This window comes from Sinocyclocheilus anshuiensis, unplaced genomic scaffold (genome assembly GCF_001515605.1).
Source record: "Sinocyclocheilus anshuiensis isolate Anshui unplaced genomic scaffold, SAMN03320099.WGS_v1.1 scaffold431, whole genome shotgun sequence".
Taxonomy (NCBI): domain Eukaryota; kingdom Metazoa; phylum Chordata; class Actinopteri; order Cypriniformes; family Cyprinidae; genus Sinocyclocheilus; species Sinocyclocheilus anshuiensis.
In genome coordinates, this window is record NW_015551065.1 from 423,200 (window position 1) to 448,870 (window position 25,671).

Here is a 25,671-nt window from a genome sequence, read left to right on the forward strand (position 1 = left end):
TTGGGGGTTCGGTGCCTTGCTCAAGGGTCTCACCTCAGACATGGTATTGAGGGTGGAGAGAGCCGACTCTCTAATCATTAGGCCACAACTGCCCCCAAACAAATCAGGAACTCTCCCCACTAGAGAAGTGAGGAAAAAGAAAAGGGTAGCTGGCTGGGTTCCCTCTGCAGGGCAATAACCAAACAAGGCACAACAATAGTGCACTCACGAACTGTCACAAGCACTTTAGATGCCCACAGTTTCACAGTGTTTATCCTCAAAATACCATTGCATAGCAAAATAATCCACAAACTGGCAAAACATGCGGAGAGCTACTGCTCCCTTCGAGGTGGTGAGTCACTCAATAGCTGTCCCAACACAGGCTGCTTGCACATTCACAGTGCAGTGCACAAACTCTCTTGCAGGTCCACCACTAGATACCACCACAGTGCTGTGCATAAACAATGGTGAGCATGTATCAAGTCTCAGGCTACAGTCATGTCTCTCTCTCACATGCACAGGGTGTGGACCTGCTCTCTCTGGAAGCAATCGTTTTTACAGGGAATGGAAACTGAGTCTGGTCGAACAGATTCAGAACCATTGGCCAAACATGGGGAAAATAATCACCAAGCATCAACTTTTGCACTGGATAGTGGAAGTGGTGGTCTTTCTCGCATATTTCAGAAGAGAAATGCACGGACACCCTAGCTTTCAGAAGAGGCCCTATCTGGTTAATGAGCACATTCAACAAGGGAATGACTCCTTGGGCTCTGTTTCAGGGGTTGCAATATAGGATGGCTGTGCAGCGGTGTGGTGTCTGCACCATTCAAGGCTTTATGAATTAAGAATAAATCGAGGAAGAAGTGCTCTTTTTTTAAATACAATGATGATAGCCCCATTACTTAGAGGCAAGGGGGTGACTAGACACAAGCATTGTATTTGTCAGTAAAAGGGGCTGGCGTAATTAAACTGGCAATTCACAGAAGGGGAATATAAAGTAATGACACACCTCATTACAGTAAAGTTCTCTCTATACTCTATTCATATACAATTGTAAGCCACTTGATCAAAGTCAATGTCCTTCTGCTGACCACTGTGATTTAAAGTTGTGGCTGATGGTCACAACAAGAAGATTTGTTTAATACTGAACATTACAATTAATATATCTTAACATACTTTTGAACAAGAACTAAATCCTTTTAATCTGAGATCTGATATCACCTAAATGGTTCATGACATGAAGAATATAATTTTCCCTGATCTGTTGACACTTCCTCCCCAATTAAGAGTGTTAACTGAAACAAAGCTTCAAAACAACTTGTTTTCTACTTTTACAACTTTGTGACATCAAATGAATAGATCAAGTGCATGACTGCCTCCACAGCAACACATTTTTGCCAATTTCTTTTTATTTTTTCACCTGGCATGCAAGTAGGGGTGGAGTATTGTACTAAGGAAAGGGACAGGCACTACTATTTCTATCAAAGGTGCTTCATGCAGGATTTGTGTCTATTTGCGCTTTTTCTTAATTTTTCCTGCCTATGCTACTGATTGACATCTTTGACCACTGCAACACATCTCATGCCATAAGATGCTGTTTAACAGTTTAACTGTTAAGAGTGCATCTTGAGAACCATGACTGCTGTTCAGTGTTGTGTTATTTGATATGTTTTCTAAGTGTTATTTCAGTCTTGGATCTGTAGCAGTTTGAGATGTGTATGCTTCACATAATTTTGATTGTTTATGATTATTTACTGCCATATACTGTAATCTACATGATATGGCAGGGGTATTGATACAATATTTCCTATGTAAAAGGTTGTTACCCTGTCATGACAATGGGGATTTACAGTGAAGTCATGAAGCACAAGAAGCACAATAACAGCATCTTTAAATCAGAAGGACACTGAGAAAATGGAGAACGGTCATGTGTTAATAAAATATGATTATGTATGATATATACATTACACATTATAAGTGAACCTCAAGGAAAATAATACAATAAGAAGTTGTGTCATGACCCATTTAGTGGCCCTTCAGGGTGATATGAATGTATATTTTGCACTGGACTTTACCCCCTCAGCATCTGTAGAACTAACATGTTTTACTCTATACTAAGGCTTTCAGCCGCAAAGAAGTGCATCTCTCTGTACGAGTAAAATATATGTATATGATAATGGTTCCACAAAAACACGAAACATGCTACTGAATTAACTGATATCTGGAATTATTTAGGTTACCTTTGTTAATGGTAAAAGGAACCAAATTTCATCACATATCAGGTAGCCAATGCACAGAAATTATAACTGACAGGCTATATAACTGGGGTTAAATACAACTTAAGCTGTATTGACAAGATCTTTTGCATGCTGTTGAAAATGTTAAAGGGGTCATATGATGCGATTTCAATTTTTCCTTTCTCTTTGGAGTGTTACAAGCTCTTGGTGTCTCTCGCGCTCTCTCGCTCTCTCTCACTCTCTCTCTCTCTCTCTCTCTCTGTCTCTTACACACACGATGCGCAAAACTCCGCATTTGAACAGTCAATAGCACCCTTTAAAATGTCAAGTTGTCTAAATTGTCATTGTGAGGTGGGACTACTTTTCTTTATGGACTATTGATTACCTACATTTTTCTGACGGGTGGAGCTTTTTACCCATGTAAACATTGTTTTATGGATAGGTAAGTCAGAGACCGTCTTCCAGATGAAATGTATTGAAAACAGAATTCAGTAACAGGTGAAACAAAGGCTGTTGTGCCTGATTGTAAGTGATTAAAGATGTAACATTTGCCACCATATGGTCTATGCAAATATCAAATAGTTACTGTCTGTAATAAAACTTGGGAACTTAGTGTTTCTGTGATGTCAGGGTCTTTATATACTTGGTAACAATGTGCATGTGATCCAAGACAACTGATAAGGCTTTGCCAGTGCCAGCAAGTTTTCCACTCTTAAGAGAACCTACATGATTGTATCATGCCTCTTGACAGCATCTTTGTGTGAATATCAAGCAACAGTGGTCTTTACAGGAGTTAAAATTAAACAGACAGTGTTGGTAAGTGATTCTTTCATATTGTGGATGTACAAGCTTTATATGTAAACATGTTTTCACTCATATTTACAAAACATGTATACTACAAGCCACACACTCTAAAAAATGCTGGGTTAAATATAATAGCTGGGTTTGTCCCTTTGTCCCTACAATAGCTGGGTTTGTCCCTTTGTAACCCAGCGCTGGGTTATATTTAACCCAGCATTTTTTAGAGTGCAGATACTGTCAGAGCTTACGCTGAATTTTTCCCAGTAATATAAATATAACTGAATAAGTAACTTAGAGACAGTCAGTAGTGTGACAACCTTCATGGTTTGTCTGATGCTTAATGTTCATTTAGACATAGAAATGCATCTCCTTAATCTCAAAGATTTCCCAATTTCAATGGGAACAGAGGATCTTTGAGGAGTTTTAAAACATTTCCCAGAAAATTAGTCAAAACATTTGGACAGGCTACATAGAATAGCAAAATAACATAGTTCTGGAGGGGTGTCTTCAGTTCTGGTCCTGGTGACAGCAGAATTGGAAGAGGAAATGTAAGGTTCATGGCCAAAATATAGGGGGACACGGGTTTCAGCAGAAAAAACAGCAGTAGATTATCAGCTGGATGAGAGGAAAAGCCAGCTCTTGGAAAAAAAAGGATTATATGGGACAAGTGAGGAAAGTTTAACAAAGCAGTGTCTCTCACTTACCATTTGTTATGCCAGGAGATAGATGGTCTCTCTCATGATGCCTAGACCTGGATGCATCTTGTTCCCAGCCCCCCTGCTGACCTGTTGGTGGTCCCTGGCCCTCCAACATGTTCACAATGTCCACTCGGTCAATGCTCTTGAGGGCCACGCACAGGCTGTCCACTACAGTGGTGAGAGACACATAGATGGTGGAGAAATGGAGAAGGGGAAGACAGGGTAGTTGGACATAAAGGATGAGGACAGAGACACACCACTGACAAAACCAAAGGATTTCAAGACACTATTAGCAAAGACATCCAAATAACAATAATTTCAAAACGACATTAGGGTAAAGTGTACAAATCTTTATTTAGTCTTGTTATTAAAATTAAGTAGATACTGTGCAAAAATCTGTCTCAGTCACGTGAATATTTCTTTACAGCCACCATATTTATCACCATCATGTGGAAAACAATGGCAGAGAATTAAAAAAAAATCCCACAAGCTGTATCAAGACATAAAGTCAATAGGAGGAAGTCTTGGGCGGACTATCATTTGACCAGTGAGCTTTTCCTAATTTTCACCTAACAACACTGGGGAGCCCCACACCTGTATAAAGTTGGTCAGCAGCCCAATTTTCACTCTTAATTGTCTGTGTCTTTCTACTTTCATTGAAAGTTACACTAGGTAAGCAGATGTTTTCTTTCAGGCAAGTTCTCTTTTCCACAGTTTCAGCATTTTGCAAACTATGTAACCCCTCCAAGTTAAGCATCTAGAGGTAGGATGTGCACCAGTTTGGCAGTGTTCAGTGTTCTTGTTTTGGGAAGTTTTATTTTGACAAAAACTTGTGAAGTTGATGGAATAGGGCCTAATATTAACCCCAAGAACTTGGGAAGGGGGGAGCAAGGGCAAGCTATCGCTGGCTTTACTCCTCTTAATACATTGCAGGGAATGCCGATTGGAGGCTGTCTACACCCATAAGGTGGTGCTGAGGTGCTGAAGAATGGTGAGATGGCCCCCTGACCCAAGCCCCTTGTGGTGCCGTGGCACTAGAAGCGTGCAACAAGCAGACTGTTACCTGGATTCACCTGGTAGGTGCCTAGTGATAAGGTAGGCATTTGAAGCTTTAAAGGAAAAGTTAACCCAAAAATGAAAATTCTGTCATTAATTACTCACCCTCATGTTGTTCCAAACCCACAAGACCTTCGTTCATCTTCAGAACACAAATAAATATATTTTCAATGAAATCTGGGAGCTTTCTGACCCTCCATAGACAGCAATGCAACTACCACGTTCAATGCCCAGAAAGGTAGTAAAGGCCCTGATATACTTCAAACTAAGTTCTTTTTCGTTCTTCGTTTGAGGGCAAAAAGAAGTTCGAAAAGGCTAAGCGACGGTAGGGATTGGGTTAAGTCTGTATTTTTGGACAGTAATGTTGATCCAGGATCAACAAAAGATGTTGATGTTGATGTTGATGTTCCAGGAACATGTCTTACTTGGCAAAATCACGACGACCGGTCCACATATGTGCTTTTGAAAGCTTCATCTTTGTCCAGCGTCTGCTCTATTTTTCTCCAGAAGTTATGACCTATCAAAATGTCTTTTTACTCTTTTAAATTAAAATCGCTATTTTGTTGTTCCGTCTAGTAGTTTTGTTTTCTACTGTGAAACTGCAGCCCGGGCCAGTGTTGCCACCAGTTGTGCCACAACTGATTAGTGCAAAACCAAGTCAATGCACATGTGTGCATGTTACAAGAATTTGATGGAGTATCACATACTATTCTGGTGATAAAAGTTGCATCACACGCACTGTATGTGGACCCTCGAGTATGGCAAAGTATACTTTGACCTTTAGGCAACTGGGGCAAAATAAAAGACAGCTATTAACACCTGGTGCAGAGCAGGTGACAACTGAAAGCCTCATTCTTTTTTCTTCTTAGATTTACAGTGGGCCTGCATAGCTGCCACTGCTGAACTAAAAAGCCCATCTAGGGATAGTGAGGTGTCTAGGAACAACATGGGGCTATTATCAATGGTCTTAGAGATGTTCAGTCACAGATGCCCTTGAGCTGCCACAATTAATCCGCACTGTGTTGTCCCCATGACAAGATTCATTGTTGTGCGTATTTCCTTCCACTAGTCACTTAATCAAAGGTTTTGACCAGGTCAGCCTGGAGTTCTGCAACATAGGAAAGTAGGAATCGCATGTTTGCTGGCCATTCTGTCAGGGTTCTGTCACTTCGGTCTAGTGTAATTCATGGTTTTGTGACAGAGCCCTGACACTCCCATCGTGTCGTTGTTTTCATGTGAGCGCGTGACTTCGAGAGTGCTCGAGCCGTGCGCTCTCGTCTGCGTGTTCTGTTTCATGTTGGTGTTCAGATCCCGGCACTCATGTCTTGTTGAGTTTCAATTTCGTGTCAGGGTCCGGACACTCGTGCTCCATGTTCTGTCTGTTGTGGGAGCGTGCGGTCTCGAGTTCGCTCGGCCGTGCGCTCTTCTGTCCACGTGTGTATTGTGTAGCACCCGGTTTGTGTTCAGCCGCGTGCTTTTCTTGTTGTCTTGTGTTTTTGTTGCACGCAGCTCGTGTTATCGGCTGCATGCTTTTCATATCCTGTTTTGTCTTGTGCTGTGTAGCATGCAGCTTGGTTTTCGCTGGCTGCGTACTGTCTTGTCTTGTGTGAACACGCGGCTTATGAGTTTTCTCATTACATTCAACCTCTAGGTGCTCAACAGCTTGGCGATAAACAGCCTTGGCTGTGAAGAAGAGAAACCACATTGTGTCTTGAACAAACGTATTGGCATCCTCTTCAGATGGCTTATCCTGCTTGGACTGGAAAGGAATATGCCATGGTAGAGTCAGCTGTGCATTTCATTTAGCTGACTGGGCCTAGTCCTCTACAGCCGTAATTCGACTGGGGCAGTTAGGAGACTCAAATTTCAATTAGAATTGCACAACTTCTACACCACAAGCAATAGCAGCCTGGGTACATTGAATAGTTCCAAAACTGGAGCCCTTCAACACTGCACATTTTGAATGTCTCATTTGTCTGACACACTCATTTCAGGTCTTGGAGTGTCTATTAATGAGCTGATGACCTTAATCAGTGTGTTTGATTAGGGAGAATTACAAAAGGTGCACTGTTAGGGAGGTTCCAGAAACAGTGCTCCAATGCTCCAGTCCTAGGCAAGAAGTCCACACCCGGTTCAAGTCCTTCCTCTCATATGATTGCCACACGCATTTGGGCAAGGCTGTATTGTTTGGCTTACTTTTGGCGCTTTTCCACTGCATGGTACGGCACGGTACGGCTCGGTACGGTTCACTTTTGGGGGGTTTTCCACTGGGTACAGTACCTGGTACCTGGTACTTTTTTTAGTACCACTTCGGTTGTGGTTCCAAGTGAACCGTACCGTTACCAAAACGTGACGTGTAAACTCTGCTGATCACAGATTGGCCGGAGAGAATCGTCACTACCTGCGTCACTGAACTTGCGACACAAACACAAAAGAACTGCTAGATTTAAATCAGCAAAGCCAGCGAAGGACCGAACGCAACTGTTTTGAACGAGCGCACCTTTTTTTTAACAACCAAAAAGTTTTGTTGTCTGTTGCGGAAGTACAGATGTTCCTCTCGTTGATAGCAGAGGAGCGGATCCAGCAAGAGCATGATGGGGCGATGCGGAATGAAAAAGTTTTTTTTTTTAGGAGTCGTGGTAGTAGAGGCGACATGTGAATAATCCCACCCACTCTAAAGCGGTACTGAACTGCAGTGGAAACGCAAACCGTGCCGAACCGTGCCGTACTGAGCCGTACCGAGCCGAGTCATACCACGCAGTGGAAAAGCGCCATTTGTGTGCAGTGGCACTCATTATAACTGAGGAATGTTTTGTTCTAGCTGGAGCACAGTCCTCTAGCAAGCTGAAGTGGCTGAGGCACCCACTCGAAAAAAATAAAATTGTTGCATGTAACTTCCCAATAACCCGTTCGCTAGCTGTGGCCGGAGTAATGGACAGAAATGGAAGTACACAAACATCACAACTTTCTGGTAACTGAATAATTTCCTCAGTGCTTCTCCATTGTTTTATTAACAGTTTCCTGATACAATAGCAATCAAGAGCTTAAAGAGTGAGTCTTGAAGAGCGAAATTCTGAATGAGAATTGGGCTGCTGGCCAACTTTATACAGAAATGGGCAATTCTCACTGCCTAAAGGCACGCTTAAAGATCTTCAAGTGCAGTCGTGCAAGGACACAATACCCATAGAGTGTCTCTATTGAAATTATTTGACTGATAGAGAACTGACAATTATTGTCCTGCTCTGATCTGAGCCACAGTTCTTCCTCAGGAAAACACACATATCACGAAAGCAGATTGTTCTTCATGGCGATTGTGTAACCAAGCATTTTTTGGTGGGATCTCCTACACAAATTATTAATAAAATCATTTTTAGATTGAAAATAGAACATCCTGTGCTTCTTGAATATAAATCATTTTCTTAGCCTGAATCGAATAGTAACAGTTTCTCATGGGGACGTAAGCAATTTCCAGCATTTACAGGGGTTAGTCTGTGATTTTATTGCCGTCCGAATCTAGAATGCAGGTATTTTTCTTCCACCACCCCCGGAAAAATCCCTGGCCAAATTACCTACTGTTTTTTGACAAACACCAAGGTTCTGTGGTAATTTAATTGCCGTCTGAATCCACATCTCTGAGTTTACAAGAAGAAACACTATAACTGTTGCACTTTGCTGTAATTTGCATGCATATTTATTACTGAAAAAAATAATACTGAAATGCTAGAAAATATTTGCAAGAACAATATTTCATAAATGCTCCACCACAGCGAGTGGGAGCTGTTAAGAACAAAGAGAAGAAAAGCACATAAACATTTGAAATGGGCCATTATTATGGCAGCAACAGGTATGCAATACAATTTAAAAATATGTATTATATAGGCCTACATTCACATACACAAAAAAATGAGGTCTATCAAAAAAACCATTTCAACTATAACACATCTATTTTCATATTTTTAAACAGGAGATTTAAATAATAAAATAATAAATAGGATATTATTAAACGTGAACTTGTTTATTCTTATTATTCCTAGCACAACATTTTATTTACAGTGGACAATCATGCGACTGACCACGTGAGCAGTCCGTTCCCCTGTTCGTTGGATCACAGACCTCATTCTTCTACTGTAAATAAATCACCATCCATATCCATGAGTTTTATTACAGACGTCCACATGAGAAACAATTACCGTCCGAATAGGGCTATTGACATCAAACCTAATCACTGATATTTCAGCAAAAACAATCAATCAACGTGGCATCCTTATCTAAATGGAGTCAAAAAGTGGGGTGCAGCCATAAGGTGACATGAAACCCTCTTAATTCAACAACAGTTATATCTACCTCTGATTTGAAAAAGGTTCAGATATGGGGGCATGGAAAGCGTTGGTAAGATGGGAAGGTAGAGGGGTGGTTAGAGAGAGGAGACTGCATGATAAGGGGAAGGGGCCTGAAACGCAGCAAGACTGCAAATTTGCATACCTGCAATCTGGGCACTCACGTTCTAAAGTTTTATAAACAGAAACAAAAGTTTAGCTACCCTTACCAAAAAGTAGTATACTTCAAGTTTATTTTATTAAGACTGTACAGAAGATGTGAACTAGTGCCCCCTACCGTATAACAATGAAAACACGGATTCTAGTAGCACAAGTATAGCTCAAACATATTTAGGCTTTTTCTAAGTATAAGTCAAGTATATTTAAATGTAATTTCAAGTATATTTCTGAGAAGTACATAAAGCCCATTTCTGAGAAGTACATAAAAAGTAAACTAAAAGTATACTTTCCTATTTTTTAGTTTAAAAGAAGTATACTAATAGCACACTTGAATAAACTTCTTTTTCGTAAGGGTACCTTTGTTGAATCCCACAGCGCTGCACATTAAAAGCATGCTGATACTTATAGCAACAAATATGGCAGCATGTTCATATAGTTACGTCACATGAGACAGATGAATAAGGTTACATTGGCTCGCAAATAATTTAGATATTCATTGTGAATGGACACTATGATACTCACTTTTGGCTCTCTTCCCCTCTCGAGCGGCCCACAGGTTGAGCAGTGTTGAGCTCTGCTCTAAAAGGGAGTTGGGATTCTCCACACGGATCTTATTTATTTCATCTACATTAAACTGCAGTTCACGTCCCAACTCTGCACAGGAATTAGATATGATACATTATGCCCCGGCATGAATTAATATGTTCCTTCACTATTAAATCACTAATTTTAGACTAAATCATAATTTGCTTAAGTATGAGGGCTACATTTGTGCCACTCAATAAAAGACTATTATAATAACAAATTGACAAATCAATAATCAATAAAACCAAGTGGACAAAGCTAACATTTTGAAAGCACTGCACATTTATTTTCTTTTTTCCTCATAGATTTATGCTATAGTGCTGTATTTATGCTCCACTTTTCTTGAAGAATATGCAAGTTTAAAATATGTTCAAATTTGCATATGCAAATTAAGTGTAGGCAGGAGCGGGTGTATTGACAACAACTGCAGGCAATGGAATTGCCGTGAAATAAGAAAAATTTGCATTTATTTGCATTTATGATATAGAAGTATATGACATGATTTGACATGCCTCCTTCAAATTCTCTCATCATTGCCACATTTTGTACAAAGAATTTATTTAGTTAATTCAGTTAATTTAAAACCGAAAGTTAAATCTTCTTTAAATGTTAATTTATGTAACTACTCTTTATCTCCAATAATTTTCCAATAGATTTAATAATTTAATCAATTGATTATTGATTTGTCAATTAATTCATCACTTGATTATTACGTTGCATGAATGGGCCCCCATATGAAGTCCCTAGCATGAAAAAAGTTTAGCTTGTGCAAAATGATCTTTTGTAAAGCCAAAAAAATAAGCCAATGGTAGTCAGTATTTAATCTCATCTGCACATGCTAGACAATGTGAAATGTTCTTGAGCTTTGGTAAATTTGGACCTTAAAGTAAATGACTTGTCAAAACATTTTGTATTCTATATATAGCAGAGAAATAACATCCAGATATGCCTTGACAAGACATGACCAGTTAAGCATTATGCTTGTAAAGCGAAAGAAGTGCATTCAAAACCTCACACTCACCAGCCCAGCTCAGGCCTAGCTGTTCAGCTATTAAAGCCATCTTTAACTCCATCCTTTCCATGGCGCTCAGTGATGCTGCAGAAACCAGACCATCATTGGCTCAAGAGTTCAGCAATCTGATGCTGCAGCTCACATTTTATTCAAAGCGGGGTCAGGCAAAGGTTGTATGAGATTTGGGGGCTTAACATGCAGGAGATGTCAGTGTGGGAGCAATCTTACCCATGGCTGGTTCATTTAGAGCACTGTATCTTTCCCTCAGAGCTAAAGGAGTCAGAGTTCTCCTTCGCTCATCACTTCCTATAATCTGTTATAAAGAAATAAACACTGTTAGAGAACAGCTGTAGATTTAGCTATATATGTGAGCATCTGTTTGTGTAGGAAATGTAAACGTGAGAACAGTGATTATCAACATTTGCCATGTTACCTTAATGCATGGCGGCATGGTAACGTTGAGGTTGCACAACACATGTTGACTATCTTCATATTTGGTTGATTTGCGCAAGAAAGACAAGAAACCAGAGGGATCTTTACTGCTGTCCCTCACCTGGGGAAAGGAGAAAGAGGTGGATATCCCAAAATATATACCAACATATACCAAGGCAACTATTTGTTCAGAAATATTAAAGAAAACTATTCATTATGCAGTGCTTTCTTTCTGGAAATATAGTCATGATTTTTTTCATGGGCATGAGATATATCTATATCTATATATCTATATATATATATATTTCTCCAAAAGAACACAAAAGAAGACATTTTGCAGAATGTCCCATTTCTTTTGTGGATCTTCTGCAGTGAATGGGTGCCATCAGAATGAAAGGTATCTCAATAACCCACAAGAAATCCACATGACTCCAGTCCATCAATATCTTTGATATATATTATCATATATATTATGATATATGTGAGGTGAAAAGCTGTGTGTTTGTAAGAAACAAATCCATTTAGACATTTTTAACTTCAAACCATTCCTTCCAACAGGAGATGGACTTTTTCACTGGAGGAAGTGCTATTATGGATTATGGACTCATATTTTAGCTGTAAGCAATTTTAAAGTTTAAGGTTTAAAGTTAAAACGTCTTGATGGATTTGTTTCTTACAAACACGCAGCTTTTCATCTTTTTACAAGATGTTAAATTATGGACTGGAGTCATGTGGATTACTTGTGTATTATTGTAATGTATTTATCGGCTGTTTGGACTCTCATTCTGACGGCACCCATTCACTGCAGAGGATCCAATGGTGAGCAAGTGATGTAATACTACATTTCTCCGAATCTAACGAAGAAATAAACTCATCTAGATTCTAGTTCACTATGGGTGAAAGAATACAATTTGGAGGAAATAAGGTAAACATGTACTGTAATTGGCTGTGATGACTTTACCTTCACAGACACAGGCAGTCTGTTGTCTTTGAAGGCTTGGAAGCTGAAACAGCGGGGCTGCTGTGCTGCCTTCCTTATGGGAACCAAGTTTCCTGAACACTCCAAATACAGCGGCATTCCCTCCATGACCTACAGAACATACGGCAACCAGCAGATGCAGCTTAAATTAAACATCTGATAATATCTAGCAAAGTCAGTGTGAAACATCATTAACAACATATTTGCTTCTGTAATGTTTATATTTAAGAATATTCAAAGAGATTAAAAACTGTTAGCTTGAATTTGATTGGATTATGAAAAACATGTTTTATTCCAGAAGGTAGCCAGACCTCAAATGCAAGTTTGCGTTGGATTATGGAGAGTTATTTTTTGAGAGGAATTCACTATTTCTGAGAGGGAATTGCTTCTGCATCAAAATTTAGTGAGTTACTATGTTTATATGATGAATTATTATTGTTAGTACGTTAGTTTGGAGTAAATGAATCAGGTACAGAAAGACCAAGAATGTGAGTTGAAGTTAACAGGGTCCATTTTTATAATAATATTTATTTCCCTGTTCTTTCAGATGCTGTTTTAGGTTTTAATGTAAAAGATACTTTATTGTAGAAATAACACCAGTTGCTGTAAACACATGGTCGTCTATATGAAGTCTTTAACACACTATATCATATGACCTCGATGTCTCTACTGCGAGCCACTTCAGTAAAGTTCTCGTGCTGCTCCAGGGTTTTGTCCATTTTGTCATCAGTCATGCAATAACAGCGGAGTCGACCCTCTCGTGCTTCATTCATCTTTGCAAAAACGACAAACTTGGCCATGTACGGCACGGCTGACAGCTCACGGTACAGGAGGTTGGCAAAGGACACGGCCTCTGCAGTCCGAGGACAGTCTGCCAGCCAGAAACTGTGGGAGAGCAAAACAGATTTGAGTCACATTTTTAATATAACCAAGGTTGAATAATAACATATTGCTGTGACGACGACACACATTGAGAACTTCTGAAATAACCTAACATGTGATGTACAGGTTATGATACTTACCGGGCAGAGACATTGGTGGTGAAACTGGCGCAGTCATTGGCATAAATAAGTTTGGTGGTGCCAGTTATATCTTCCCACTGGGCTGGAGCCGTGCCGCCTATGAAATGTAGAGAAAGTAACTATGCAATAGACGTGTCTTTATTTTAAAGGTGTTTAAAAAAGAGCCTTGTTCAGGAGCCGTATTTGATCATTCTGGGTCATTTGTTTTTAAAATGATGATAAATTAATATTTTTTAACCTTAAAACCCTAATGCTTACATTGATCACTCTTGCACATTTGCTGAGCAGTGTAATTTCTGTGCCGCTAGTGGCAAATAAATGGAATAGCAAAAATAATTTGAACATTTTTTTTCTTTTCTCAACATTTTCTAAAGAAGTCTCTTTTTTTTTTCTTCTTCATCTCGAAAAACTGTTAAAATATTTTAAAGCACCACAGCCTCATTATTTAGTAGTCAAACTATGAACAGCTTTCTTAGTTGTATGTATACTGGTATAAGAAGTATATTAACATTAAAGCAAAACACTTCAATTTGAACTAGTTCCTATTTCCTATACATGTATTTGTAATTATTACTTTTTTTTTTTCTAAAAAAACATATAAAATGATATAAACTAATTTTCCCAATCAGTATTTTTGTCTTGTTCGCCAGTAAAAATATTTAAATATCCTTAAAATAAGATTATTGAGAAGGAAAATTCTAATTGATTTGCAACATTATTACTATTCATATAGCATTATAGTATTTATTAATGTCAAATTAGTTGTATTTTTATATTTTTTAGATTTCATTTGAATTTAAGTTTTAGTATTTTTGTCATTTTTATTCATTCTTGTTTTTTAATATGTAGTTTGAGTAATTTTAGTACTTGTACCTAAAAATTCTATTTCAGTCATTTTCTAATTATCATATTTTAAGGTTGTTTTTTTCATCTAGTATTTATATTTTCTCTTATTTATCTTTTCCATGAAAAAAAAAAAATCTAAATAGTTTTACTTAAGAATAACACTTACAATTACATAAATCAGAAAAAAAGAAAGATTTTCTATTTTCGAATAGGACAAGAAAAATAAACTTAAAATACATTAACGTAAAGAAAAACTGCTTAAAGGATGATTAGATATTTTCACAAGAAAATAATTATCAAGATTTTTGTTCCCCAATGTAAACATGTTTGGCTGATTTTTACCGATGACACTGCAGAGCAGGCGGAGGCTGGTGGTGTCGCCCTCGCCAGCGTCCCGTGGACTTTCCCTCCAGGAGGGAGGCAGTGACATCCTCAGGCCGATGGGACGGTGAAACTTGCGCCGACGAGGCTCTACTGTCACGACAGGGCTGAATGTGGCTTGGTTCCCCAGAAGCTTGGCCACCAGCTCATCAGGGACTGGCTGTGCCTGAGTGACGAGGATGGAGGGGGAGAAGAGACCATAACAGAGTGGTAGAGCACAAAGTAAAAGATAGGGGTGGGGAAGAGCAAAGGTGAAAGAGAAGAACATGGAATGAAAGTCAGAAGAAATAGATTTGGTAGTGTGAGCAATGGTATATTTGCATATGAATGCATGAGAGGGAGATTCAGTTCAGAAATGTGTACCAAACATATTTTCATGAGAGAAATCAGGGAAAAGAAGAAACAGAAAAGATCTCAATATATTTCTGTTTTCTTATTATTGCAATTATTGCACAATGCAATTCAAGACACCAAATTTAGCTTGTCAATCAGTCTTATTTATTAACTGCAAAAAGAGTTACAAACATTATTGAACCAAAGCTGGTGCAAAATTAATTCACTTGCAGTACAAGACACAGACACAACAAGTTGACCCTGTATTGTTATAAAGCTTTCGAAGATCTTTGAGTGTGCAGTTCATTATAATGACTGTGTTATTTATTAATGCTCATCCTCAGGCCATCCAAGATATAGGTGACTTTTTTCTTCAGTGGAACAGTAAAGAAGATTTTTGGATGAAACCGTGGCCCTTGGGGATTCATAAAATGTAATTTAGTGGCTGCCGTCAATAAAAGCATATACATGCAGCACAAAATTAACACCCATGGCTCCTGATGATATACTGAGGTCTTATGAAGCGAAATGATAAATCTGTGCAAGAAACTGAACATTATTTACAACATTATTACCTGTAATCCAGAGCCTCAGGCACATGCTCTGAACAGTCTGAAATAGTCTGCGGATCGAGCAGCACAGATCTATGCTACTCAATAAAATTCACTTTTGGACGCCTCAAAGTCACTCCGACTCGAAATTAGCTGAAATACTTGCGAATCTGATCCTCTGATGAATGAACTAATTTAGCGCTCCACTTCCTCCAACAGTTACTGAACTGAGAAAACAGTTTGACTCGGACTCGAATAAGCCTCTGATATGCACATGTGTGAACCAAGCACTTCAATGAAGGAGCCAAATGAAAGTTTTTATAGTTTCTCTGTTTATGTAAAATGAGGGTTCGCTGAAAAGAATCGTATTTCCCCGTTTGCCTGAGGCAATGGATTACAGGTAATAATGTTGTAAACAATGTTCAGTTTCTTACAAAGACCGATCGTTTCGCTTAATAAGACCTCAATATATTGTCAGAAGCCACAGGTATTAATTTTGTGTTCTCTGATATGCTTTTGTATTCTCAAATACGGGTAGCCGCAGACTTGCATTTATTGAATCACAAATCACCACGGCAAAAATCTTTTTTTTACTGTTCGACTCAAGACAAAAAGTCACCTACATCTTGAATGGCCTGAAGGGGAGTAAATTAATAGCAAATTTTCATTTTGGGGTGAACTATTCCTTTAAGCACATATTTATTGTACACTGTTGGATCAGGAGAGGAGGTATTGAGCAACATTAGACAGAAAGTCTTTCTCACAGAGCTTGGTATATATAGTGTATCATGGTCCAACATTTTAAGTTCTGTTAAGAATCAGTGGTCAGTGCCAGTCAGTGTCATTGAACCGACCTGAGAAATCTTCCAAGAATATGAGAAAACTGAAAAATACTTCTGTATGTTATTGCGGCAAAATATATGAACTATTAAGGTCAATTTCATTTTATGCCACCTCAAAATAACTGACTTCCTGACAACCAGTGTTTTAAACAACACAAAAATATATATAAATGAACTGTTTAGAATTCAGCACAATAGGAACTGATCAAGTTTGTCAATACATTTCGAGTTGTCAATTATTAGGTCGATTCTCAAAAAGAAGAAACAACAAAAATGAAGCAAAACAGAAGAATAATAATGAAACAAATGACACAGATGATTAAACAAATGATGGGTTAAAAACAAGAAAAAAAATCAGCTTTGGTATGAGCTGGTTGTTACACTTGCAGGGCAAAGAAAACAGAAATAAACACATGCAGTCCTGCACGATCATTTCATTCTAAGTTCTAGGTTTTTACATTTAAAATATAAAACTGCATTTAATTTAAAAAGAAATATTTTTTTTTGTGTAGCTAATAAAGTTTTAAAAAAATCTAATAAAAATTTCAAAAGGTAGTACAGTAATTCAGTAAGACAATTTATCTTATGAAAGTTTGCTTTTATAAGGTGCTTCAGATATTTGTAATAGTACAGAAAATTTTCATCATTCAATTAAAACTCTCACAATTTCAATGAGCTTCAACTTCCGTGTCTTTTATCCTCCTCAACTTACAATTCCCTCAATCAAAACCTGCAAAACGTTCATTCATTCTCAACTTTTGCTGTTTTTATGCACTACTATTTACTGCACTGTAAATGTGTCTGTATATGTTCATCTGTAGAAATAACCTATGTTTCATTTAAGCAGGAAGTAGACAGATAGCATACCATCACATACTATACCATATTTTATCATTAATTTTTACCATCATCAAACTCAATCACAGAGATCTAAACAACTTACAAAATTACATTCATTCACATTGACAGCTGAGCCCATAATTCATTTTGAGAGATGAAAGATGAGATGTTTTGTCACGTTTGATGTCTCATGACCAGACAGGAAAACAACAACAACAACAAAAACTAAAAGCTGTCAGATACATTATGATAATATGCAGGAGATAAGTTTCCTCCATTTTCCATCACATCTTCCTCCTCATCATCCTCCCATCTCACCTGCAGTCCGAGACGGACACGCTTAGTGACGGCTGTCTCAGGAAAATTGGCCTGGACCATGGGCACCAGCTTACTGGTGAGAGAACCCCCTTCTGGGCCAATCAGATCGTTCTCCTGCTGGATACGGGACACCACAGCAAAGTAGAGCGGGAAGTCAGTCGAGATGATGCGCCTGATTCTTTTCTTCCCAAGTTCCTCCTGACTCTCAAGGTCTTTAGTGTGCAGTTAATAGAGAAAAGACAATATGAGACAATGAGACAAAATTATCACAGTTCACTGAAACACTGTACATTTGTGACCCTGGACCACAAAACCAGTCATAAGAGGAAATTTTTTCAAAATTGAGATTTATACATCATCTGAATACATCAAAGCTGAATAAATAAGCTTTCCATTGATGTATGGTTTGTTAGGATAGGACAATATTTGGCCGAGATATAACTATTTGAAAATCTGGAATCTGAGGGTGCAAAAAAATCAAAATATTGAAAAAATTGCCTTTAAAGTTGTCCAAATGAAGTTCTTAGCAATGCATATTACTAATCAAAAATTAAGTTTTGATATATTTACGGTAGGAAATTTACAAACTATCTTTACGGAACATGATCTTTACTTAATATCCTAATGATTTTTGGCATAAAAGAAATATCGATAATTTTGACCCATACAATGTATTTTTGGCTATTAATACAAATATTAATAGCCATTACATCATTTGCTCACCAATGAATCCTCTGCAGTGAATGGGTGCCGTCAGAATGAGAGCCAAACAGCTGATAAAAACATCACAATAATCCACGAGTAATCCACACCACTCCAGTCGATAAATTATTATCTTGTGAAGCGAAAAGCTGCATGTTTGTAAGAAACAAATCCATTGTTAAGACATCATCAAGATTTTAACTTCAAACCCTTGCTTCTGCCCAAAATACAAATTCATAATCCATAATAATGCTTTCTCCAGTGAAAACGTCCATCTCCTGTTGTCCTCTGACAGCAGAACCTACAGAAATATTTGTTTAGAATGGTTTTGGCTTGTAAACGGTGCTTGATCTGTGCATATTTCTCTCCTGATTCAGATGAGACGACTTTTTCACTAGAGGAAGCAATACTATGGATAGAGGATTCATATTTTTGGCCAGAAGTAATTGTCTGAAGTTAAAAACGTCTTAATGGATTTGTTTCTTACAATCAAGCAGCTTTTAATTTCACTAGATGTTAATTGGTGGACTGGAGTCGTGTGGATTACTTGTGGATTATTGTGATGTTTTTATCAGCTGTTTGGCTCTCATTCTGACGGCACCCATTCACTGCAGAGGATCCATTGGTGAGTAAGTGATGTAATGCTAAATTTCTGAGAAGGGTCTGGCTGCAGACTTGCACTTGCATTGTCAGACTTGCACTCTCAGACTTGCACTCTCTGACACTTGCGCTGCCGCAAGTGACGTCACTTGCAGTCTTTATTTTTTATCTTGTTCTATTTCTTTTTTTTGTTTTTGTTTGAATCTCTCAACATTTTACAACAGTAGCCAGGTGGTGAAGACAAGAAAAAAGAAACTAAATTACAATGTCACTTGCAATCGACACTTGCACTCTCCGCTACCTGCGACGTCACTTGCAATCGACACAAATCATGCGTGTTGCCAATGGAGACAAGACACTGTTGTGGTGATTTAATGATTAAAACTAATTTTGTACAATAACGTACATGGTCCTGCAAGAAAAAGACAAGACCCGCAAATCCGTGGCCACAGAACAGCAGAATATGAACGTAATGCACAAAGTCTCTTGTTAAGCGTTTTCCTCCCATAGAAAAACATAAACACTTAATATGGCTTGATGTATTAAGATGCTATTAAAATATCAAATTACATATATAGTTTATTAATATAATAATTATGTATATAGTATTTTCCTCCCATACCACAAAAAAAAAAAAATCTATAAATAGAACAAATTAAAAAATAAAAACTGCAAGTGACGTCAATTGCGGAAGCGCAAGTGTCTGAGAGTGCAAGTCTGAGAGTGCAAGTCTGCAGCCAGACCCTGTTGAAATTTCTCCAAATCTGTTCTCATGAAGAAACAAACTCGTGTACATTTTGGATGGCCTGAGGGTGTGTACATTTTCGGCAAATTTTCATTTTTGGGTTAACTATTGCTTATAGAGATCAAAATAAAACAAAATCTGCAACTACTTAACAACAAATGTAACTGTATACATGGTAAACTGTCAGTACAGTATAACCAAATTTATATCACTTCAAATTACAGCAAGAATTAGTACACACCTTCATCCATGCCATTGAGGATGGTCTCCAGGACCTCGTCACCATAACGATTACGATGCTCCTTCCAGACTGATCCGTTCTCACTCCTCAAGACTACTAGTTCACGATCTCCCCGACCAACTGCGGCGAAATGGGGAATCTCTACAATCACAGGCCTTCAGGAGCAACGTGAGTTGTGTTAGTTTGCAGTCTCAGTTTAATAGATCTTGTTTTATTAGCAAAACTGGTTTCCTCACCCTAAGAACTGCATGCTAGCTGGACCAAGAGAGATGATACGGCTGGCGAGACCCTCACCCTCCACCAGAGGAGGTGGTGTGGCAAGTTTCTGCGGCTTCACCAGGCGACAGGTGATGCGTGTTGGAGCGGCACAGGTACGAGGAGGAATGATGACACGCAGGCCGTTATGTCTGCTGCCTCTCATTGAGCCGCCACGAGCATCTACCATGAAGCTCACCAGGAACCTGCAGAACCATAAGGACAAAGACAATGCATAATGAATTAATTCATGATATTTCAATTTCAAGTATTTGATTCCTCAAAAATGTGCACAATATTTCAGGCAGAGGCAAGAAACTAACCCGGTGTGGATGGGGCTTGCTACTGGACTGACATTGTCTGAGGTCTCTGTGGCCGGACTGCTGGGGATCAGTGAATCCTCATCATACTCCTTGGGCAAAGGAAGTGGGGTGTGCTGCTGTACATGTGTAGATGTGTAAAATTTTAAAAATAATAATAAAAAAAACAATAATAAAAATTAGACAATGCTAAAATATAAATGTAAAATCTGCATTTGGCTAATAGCTCTTAAAAAGTGTTTTGGTGGTAACATGGTACAATAATGCTTTCAGACAGTAATGCCATTATATCTACACTTTTGTATAGGCATGGTATTATATTAGGGTGACCAGACGTCCCGTTTTTTCCCGGGACAGTCCCTTATTTTAGCTAAATTTTTAGTGTCCCAACTTATTTTGAAAAAATCATGTTTTGCCCCGTATTTCCAAATTTCTTTACAACTGGGTGATCAGAGCAAGTAGTAGAAGTGTTCTGTCACGCGAACAGCCCAATCGAAGGTAACTAAGCTTGTCGTAGGAGAGAATTACCATCCAATCACAATTTGTTATCGATTGCAGTAAGTGAAGGTGGGATAGATACGCGGAATGACACACAGAAGCGCTCTCTCGGCCGCTTCCCTGTTCTGCGATCAGTTCTCCTTGCGCCTTTATTGTCAAATACACACACAGCTGTCAAAATCTCCATCATGTGGAGTATCTCACGCAAATACTAAATACAGTCGGTTATGGCTTAAGTGAACGTAAACAGGTAGGTGAAAACCGGATATATGTGTCAGTATATTACATTCATTCGGTCTTAAAGGGACAGCAGCCTAATTAAATACCTGTCTGTCTCATTAATCTTAATAACAAAAGATGTTAAATAAATGTATACATGTTAAACCTACTGTATTAGAAAAACAAGTTAATTTAATATTTAATTTGTATCTATTGTATTTGTCTTATGGTTTGTAATTTGCTTCTTTGTGTTTATATAATAAATAATTATGTACGTGTGGTGTGTGTGTGTGTGTGTATATATATATATATATATATATATATATATATATACATATATATAATTTAGATATCTTATATCGTGGTCTTGTATCAAACCCCCCCACCCCATTCACGTCCTGTATTGAACCATGAGAAATCTGGTCACCCTATATTAAATGGTAATCCAAGGTACTTCAAAGTATGTTATGATATGGAGCCTCTTTTATTTTAGGTAGCTGTAACTACTATGTATTTACATAGAAAAAAATTTGTCAAACAGACAGTAAATACAGTAATATTGTGAGACATTACAATTTAAAATAAACGTTTTCTACTGTAATACATTTTAAAATGTAATTTATTCCTGTGATTAAAGCTGAATTTTCTGCATTGCTGCTCCAGTCTTCATTGTCAAATGATCCTTGAGAAATCATTCTAATATGCTGATTTGCTGTTCAAAAAACATTTCTTCTTACTATCAATGTTGAAAACCGTGATGCATTTTTCAGGATTCTTTGATGAATAGAAAGTTCAAAAGAACAACATTTATTTGAAATAGATATCTGTTGTAACATTATAAATCTCTCTACTGTCACATTTGATCAATTTAATCAATATCCTTGCTGAAAACAAGTATATAAAAAAACTCAGTGACCCCAAACTTTTGACATTTTAAAATATAAGGAGTCAAAGACAATTGTAAAATGAGACCTATGAAACTACAATGCACTCATAAAAAAAAAAAAAAAAACATTCACCTGCTCCATTTCATGTTCTTTCAGCATGACTGTTTCAGGAGACACACAGGGGATCCTTGGAACAGCAGGAGAATGATTCCTAAGAAACACAAGTTAGAAATAAGTCTGACACAAAGGAATATGTCAATGACAGTTCCCCAGTCCCATCATTATTAATCTCGGTGACCTTTCCTCAGTTTGGGCTCTGATCTTTTCTCCTTAATCTAGTTTGAAACATTCTTGGAAATTTCTTCCAGCAACATTTTGAATTTAGCTCCCCTCTACTTTATACATGTGTCTCTTCTTGTTAATCTGAATCATCTTCAACATCACTGCAACTCTCCCTCGTACTCTAGAACATTCTTGGGGGAAAGGAAATCCTCATCATGGTCCTTTAAGTCCTCCATCTTCAAATACCTGGCACCTTCGTTCCCCAGCAGCTCCTCGCCTGCCGCAACGAGGGGATGAGAAAAGAAAAGAGAAAAAAGAGGATTTAGTGAAAAACATGCTGTCAATTGGAAATGAACACTGACTGGACAATATGCAGAGGATATATATGGATGGAGAGCTGTTGAGTGAGTGTAATATGTTATAACAGTGATAAAGAAGTACCATGGTACTAACAATGTTCTTTTTAAGTTACCGAGTACTATGTAAACACCATGTAATTCATTCAGTACTGTGGTATACCAAAGGACAATGGTATAACCATCACTGTACCATGGTACTGCCACAGTACTTCTTTTTAAAGGAAAAGTAATGCAGTAATGTAATCAGATTACTATTTCCTGTAATGAAGTTAGATAATCATTTTCAGTAATCACCGTCACAATTACTTTTATTTGTCATTACATTGCATTTACATTTTGAATGAACAATGATTAATTTATAACCTAAACGTAACATTAAACAATAAATATTGCTTTGAACAAAGTGATTATGATTCCTTTCAACTGGTTGAAAAACCTGTAAACTAAAAAAAAATACAGAAGTGAAAGGACAATTTGGTATACCTTTGATTTAAGTTAATGTGACATGATTACTGTTCAAAAGTCTTTTGTTACAATGTTGAAAAAGTAATTAGCATGTATTAACTAATTACTTTTTGCAATAACCTCCCCAACACTGATTGCAAATGAGTAAGAATGAAGGGAACGATTTGTGACGGACATGCTGCAACAAAACATATCAAAGCAAATTAAAGAGAAAACTTTTGTGTGTGTGTGTGTGTGTTTTAATATAATATTAAATTAACTACAAATCAGAGGCATGCATGACCTTCAAAACACAATGCCTCCACTGATATCACGCTAAATGCATAGTCATACAGTATGTAAACTGTGCTTGTTTTCATTAAAAAGGAGACATTAATCATAATTGTGTCTAATAAGGTCTTTATAAATCATCCTCTTGGGAAGTTGTCTTGCAAACACAATATAACTGGTAGAGCAGAAAATGCCTTTTTTTTACTTAATCAACAAACAAGCATTTCAAAAACAAAAAGTTCAAGCAGCATTCAGTGGTAGGCCTACTTTAAAGCCAAGTAAATAAAAAAGGTTTTTCATATTGTATCTAGTAACTGTACAGTATATGAATATACGGTATGTTTGTGTGCCTATATAAACACATATACGAAATATAGCATATACATATTGTATGTAGCAAATGTATATTGTCAATATAAATACTGAATGATGAAACATAATTTTTAGCATTGGATTTGCATAAGGCAGCCATGTGAAGCACATCCATGTGAGAGCCTGGATGCATGTGAAACATTTTCAGGACATTATGTAGACACACCTTTAAACTCTGTAATTACACCAGGAGCTGAAATGCAGTACTGTCCACAGTATAAAACCAGATTTTATATGACAAGTTGATTCTATATAAAAAATTGATTCTTAAAAAAAGTGGTGTGACAATATCACTGATTTTGCCAATTGGAATTCTGAAGAAGCCATCAAATGCATGAATATAATGTGCCAATGTTATATTTATAAGTACTTAATCAGTATTTCTGTCTTGTAAATTTATTTAATAAGCAAAATTGCACAAGATAACACTTTCAGAGACTATAACTCTAATTAAATTTGTTCTTAGGTAGTTTTGCTTCTCAAATAACTTTATAAATAAATATGTTACTGAACAAAAAGACAAAAATACTACATATTTAAAATGTAAAATAATTAGGGCTGTCAGTTTAACGCGTTAACTTAATTAATTAGTGATGAAAAAATAACGCGATTAAAATATTTTAACGCAGTTAACGCACTGGCCCCGCCCCCAAATCTGTGCATATTACCTTTAAAGTCATAGCAGAATTGTTTCGTGTCTCCAAGCAGCACAGCGTTGTTTGTTTCTGAATGAATCCGCGTTTTGAACGAATCGTGTGAATCAATGATTCAAAGGCCAATTCTTATTTAGAGTATCATTTAATTAAAAAAAATTAAAATAAAATTATAATGATAATAATAAAAACATGAAAGGGATAGTTCACCCAAAAAATTAAATTCTGTCATCATTTACTCAAACCTGAATGACTTGCTTTCTTTTGTGGAACATAAAAGAAGGCATTTTGAAGACTGTTGGTAACAAAGCTGTTTTGATAACCAATGACTTTCATTGTATGAACAAAAAATACAATGCGATGTTTCTCAAATTATTTTATGTTCCATAGTTTATGATAGGCTGCTGTTGTCACGCCCCTGGACTCTTTGTGTTGTGTTTTCACTCCCCAGGTGTGCCGTGTTCCCTTTAATTAGTCATTCCTTGCACCTGTGTTTTCCCAATCACCCAGTGTTTAAAAACCCTAGTCCTTTCAGTTGGCTTTTGTCGGCCAGCTGTAGCCTAAATGTTTGTGTAATAAATTGTTTAATCAAATAAAATTATTTCTAAAGCTACAATTTGTAATGTCTACTTGATACTTTCTCATTTAACACGAAAATAGCTTTAAATCTTTTGTGGCTATTTTCAGTCAAATTTATGTTGCGATTAATTGGATTACAAATTTTAATCGACTGACAGCCCTAAAAGTAATATATATATATATATATATAATACAACATTTTTCCCCAATATTGACCATGAACCACCACTTATTTATACCACAGTGCATGATAACTGTTTTACTGAGAGAACTAAATCTGTGCTGCTTCAGAAAAAAAATGAAAAAGATGTAGCAGGTTAGTGGGACAGTTAAGTGTTCTGGGACAGTTAAGTGTTCTGGAACAGTTAGATACCTTCAGGAATAAAAGCAGGCTTATTAAGGTCAATGCACACATGCTAATGACACATCCATTATAATTTTCAAAGTGCACCAGAGAGAGAGTGTGTGTGTGCTTGAAATGAAGTCACTGACAATGGTCACCGCACAATGAAGAAAGAGGGAAATTCATACCTAATGTAAGCTGTGCCATTCCTAGAAAAACCAAGAGCAGGATGCTCCTTAAATGCCCACTCATTTAAATTATTTCTATTCTATTTAAAGGGGTCATATGACATTGCTAAAAAGAACGTTATGTTGTGTATTTGGTGTAATACAATGTGTTTATGCGGTTTAAGGTAAAAAAAACACATTATTTTCCACAAAATGTACATTTTTGTTGCTCCTCTATGCCCTGCCTTTCTGAAACGCGTCGATTTTTACAAAGCTCATCGTTCTGAAAAGCGCGTTGTGCTCTGA

At 37.4% G+C, this 25,671-nt stretch overlaps 1 protein-coding gene across 4 annotated transcripts in view; it reads right to left on the minus strand.

Moving 5' to 3' along the window:
• Nucleotides 1–25,671, minus strand: part of LOC107662058 (ankyrin-1-like) — a 142,162-nt gene that overhangs the window by 22,016 nt on the left and 94,475 nt on the right. For all 4 annotated transcript variants that reach the window (XM_016451921.1, XM_016451923.1, XM_016451920.1 and 1 more), the window contains 15 exons: nt 22,338–22,434; nt 22,008–22,086; nt 20,275–20,390; nt 19,933–20,157; nt 19,697–19,851; nt 17,409–17,620; nt 14,486–14,690; nt 13,298–13,394; nt 12,932–13,160; nt 12,258–12,386; nt 11,298–11,417; nt 11,093–11,177; nt 10,874–10,948; nt 9,790–9,921; nt 3,722–3,883 (listed from right to left, as the gene is read on the minus strand). In XM_016451921.1, the coding sequence (XP_016307407.1) occupies nt 3,722–3,883; nt 9,790–9,921; nt 10,874–10,948; nt 11,093–11,177; nt 11,298–11,417; nt 12,258–12,386; nt 12,932–13,160; nt 13,298–13,394; nt 14,486–14,690; nt 17,409–17,620; nt 19,697–19,851; nt 19,933–20,157; nt 20,275–20,390; nt 22,008–22,086; nt 22,338–22,434 (2,118 nt within the window). The remainder of the gene's footprint in view (nt 1–3,721; nt 3,884–9,789; nt 9,922–10,873; nt 10,949–11,092; nt 11,178–11,297; nt 11,418–12,257; nt 12,387–12,931; nt 13,161–13,297; nt 13,395–14,485; nt 14,691–17,408; nt 17,621–19,696; nt 19,852–19,932; nt 20,158–20,274; nt 20,391–22,007; nt 22,087–22,337; nt 22,435–25,671) is intronic.